The 2,495-nt window shown below is 39.2% G+C and overlaps 2 protein-coding genes across 6 annotated transcripts in view; one reads left to right on the forward strand and one right to left on the reverse strand.

Annotated features, from left to right (window-relative positions):
- The window catches only part of dynlrb2 (dynein light chain roadblock-type 2), an 8,816-nt gene extending 7,508 nt beyond the window's left edge, over window positions 1-1,308 (reverse strand). For 2 of the 3 annotated variants that reach the window (XM_016452507.1, XM_016452506.1), the window contains exons 1-2: window positions 607-719; window positions 305-380 (exon numbers count right to left, since the gene is read on the reverse strand). In XM_016452507.1, the coding sequence (XP_016307993.1) occupies window positions 305-380; window positions 607-681 (151 nt within the window). In that variant the 5' untranslated portion in view covers window positions 682-719. Of the gene's footprint in view, window positions 1-304; window positions 381-478; window positions 522-606; window positions 720-1,269 lie in introns of those variants that run through there. The other variant, XM_016452508.1, reaches the window with a different exon arrangement.
- Window positions 1,309-1,405: 97 nt separating this feature from the next.
- The window catches only part of LOC107662464 (F-box only protein 31-like), a 13,294-nt gene continuing 12,204 nt past the window's right edge, over window positions 1,406-2,495 (forward strand). For all 3 annotated transcript variants that reach the window (XM_016452505.1, XM_016452503.1, XM_016452504.1), the window contains exon 1: window positions 1,406-1,843. In XM_016452505.1, coding sequence (XP_016307991.1) covers window positions 1,423-1,843 — 421 coding nt within the window. In that variant the 5' untranslated portion in view covers window positions 1,406-1,422. The remainder of the gene's footprint in view (window positions 1,844-2,495) is intronic.

Genomic DNA, 2,495 nt, shown 5'->3' on the forward strand with positions numbered 1-2,495 from the left:
CACACACTCACACACACACACACTCACACTCACACACACACACCATGAACACACAATATAATATAATATATTATATTATTGTAACGTCCTTTTCTATATTATATTATATTATTGTGTATAGTCTGACGATTAGCCTATAGTCAGTAACAATTATATTATATTATCATATCCAGTTTATTCCTAGAGTCACAGGAAGTATTATATTATATTAGCTTATCCAATGTAACGTTTTGGGAGCTATTATATTATAGTACGTTACAATTAATATTACTTCAGTAAAGCCATGGTAAATAATTTAGTTTACCTTCAGCGTTAACGACGATTGTGCCAATAACACCATTAATGCCCTGAATTCTCTTCAAAGTGTCTTCGACCTCAGCCTGGACAAAATAGCATGAACAGAACAGCAGAGATGAACAAAATATCCATTATTTTAAAATATAGATATAATTTGACCGCAAAATGTGAATAAAGTGACCATGTCGCCCAGCACAGGTGCTTCTTCCGTTTGTTCCTGGTTGCTATGGAAACGGAAGTTGTAAAATGATAAACATTGAGAACTATTTTAAGACTTTGTCGTCTATTTTATCATCATGTTAATGTTACTGACTGACTCGAGGGACTTGAGCTTACAGTAGCGTCACTTTTCGACCAATCACAGCCGTTTGTGATGACGTTCATACGTTTTAAATGATACTAAACCAATATTACTGACAAGCGTGTCCAGTGAGACGAAAATAAACATTTACAAACATAGCTCGCTTTTTGATTGGGCTTTTTATCCGACTAGCGCCCCCTAAAGGATAATCATTTTACAATCTATTACATTTCATCACAGTCTTATCAGTTATCAATTTATTATTTTACTTTGAACGAATAAGACACAAAGACAATGAATATGGTCTAGCATTTTAAATATCACTGATATCTACACTGTTAAAACCTGTTTTTGTGTTTATAACGTTACTCGTGTTTACTTTTATAACTTACTGTAGATGAAATCGTCTGTTGTCTCAGCCAGAATCAGGTATTTTGTTGGGGGAAAAAATACATTTACATTAATAAAATATATTCAGTTGATATTTTATGTGTAATAACAATAATTATTTTCCACCCAATGGAAAACTCATATTTGACAGCAAGATGTCGCTATCGTGCGGTATTTAGAAAAACAATATGGCGTAAAATATTCTTTGTTTTTTGATGTTGTTGTTGATTTTAAAGCCTTAAATATGATCGTTTAAATAGATAAACAAATTTAAAACTAACCTTCGGTAACCAGTGACGTCCAGACGAACGGCGTCAGCGTGCTGCGCGATGGCGTCACGAGAAGACGCCTAGGCACGTAACGCGCGCGCGCGCAGCAGAGGAGCCTCTGGAGGAGCGCAGCAGGGGACAGCAGCGGTGAGCGGTGGTGATGTAATGCTGCTACGGATGGCGGTGTGTGCCAGGCTCTGTGGAGTGGGTCAGTCGCGGCGGTGCAGGCGGCGGCAGAGGCACAGCCAGGCGGATCAGGACAGCGACTCCGAGATGGACATGGACGACGAGGAGGAAGAGGAGAGGGTCGTGGGCAAAACGAAAGACGAGCCTGAGGGCAGCAGCGTCAGCCGGAGCAGCAGCTGTCATAACAGCAGGCCTAGCGGAGCCGGTGGACTCGGCTCTGGGGCCTCGGCCTCTGCAGGGCCGCCGCACCCGCAGTCACTGCTGGATCTGCCGCCGGAGCTCCTGGTGGAGATCTTCTCTTCTCTACCCGGCGCTGCGCTGCCCAACCTGGCGCTGGTGTGCAAGAAATTCAGGCAGATCCTGAACACGGAAACAATCTGGAGGAGGAGATGTACAGAGGGTAATAATGTATTATTAGATAGCGGCCTTCTGCTTACAATCTATACAGATATATGATGGCACCGACTCATAAACACGATCATAACATGTTCTATATATATATATGTGTGTGTGCGCTATGTTATTCTATACGAATTTTCTCAAATGTTTTTTTCTAAATAATATGTACAAGTCTTATTTTATGTTTATTAAATGTGTGTATGTATGTGTGTATATATATATATATATATATATATTAGGGATGTGCGCAACGACTAATTTGACTGTCGTTTAAACGAAAGTTTTGTATCCGACTAGTCGACTAGTCTAAAAGCAAGAAACCCCCAAAAGATGGTAGGAAAAAAAACCTCTGTGCGTGCCAGTAGCATATATTATAGCCTGTATTTGAAATACTTAATCTATGAATCACACTGACAAATCCCTCAATGAATTCCGCTTGCACACACACACACATATATAACTTTATATATGTATGTGTGTGTATATGTAATTCATACAGACAATGATTTGAACATTGTCTATACTTTCTGAGGTTTTTTGTTTGTTTTTTTGTGGTGCTTAAAGGGGTCATATGATGCTTTGTTAAAGATCATTATTTTGTGTATTTGGTGTAACAGAATATGTTGACATGCTTTAATGTTCAAAAAACATTA

Source organism: Sinocyclocheilus anshuiensis, unplaced genomic scaffold (genome assembly GCF_001515605.1).
Source record: "Sinocyclocheilus anshuiensis isolate Anshui unplaced genomic scaffold, SAMN03320099.WGS_v1.1 scaffold807, whole genome shotgun sequence".
Lineage (NCBI taxonomy): Eukaryota > Metazoa > Chordata > Actinopteri > Cypriniformes > Cyprinidae > Sinocyclocheilus > Sinocyclocheilus anshuiensis.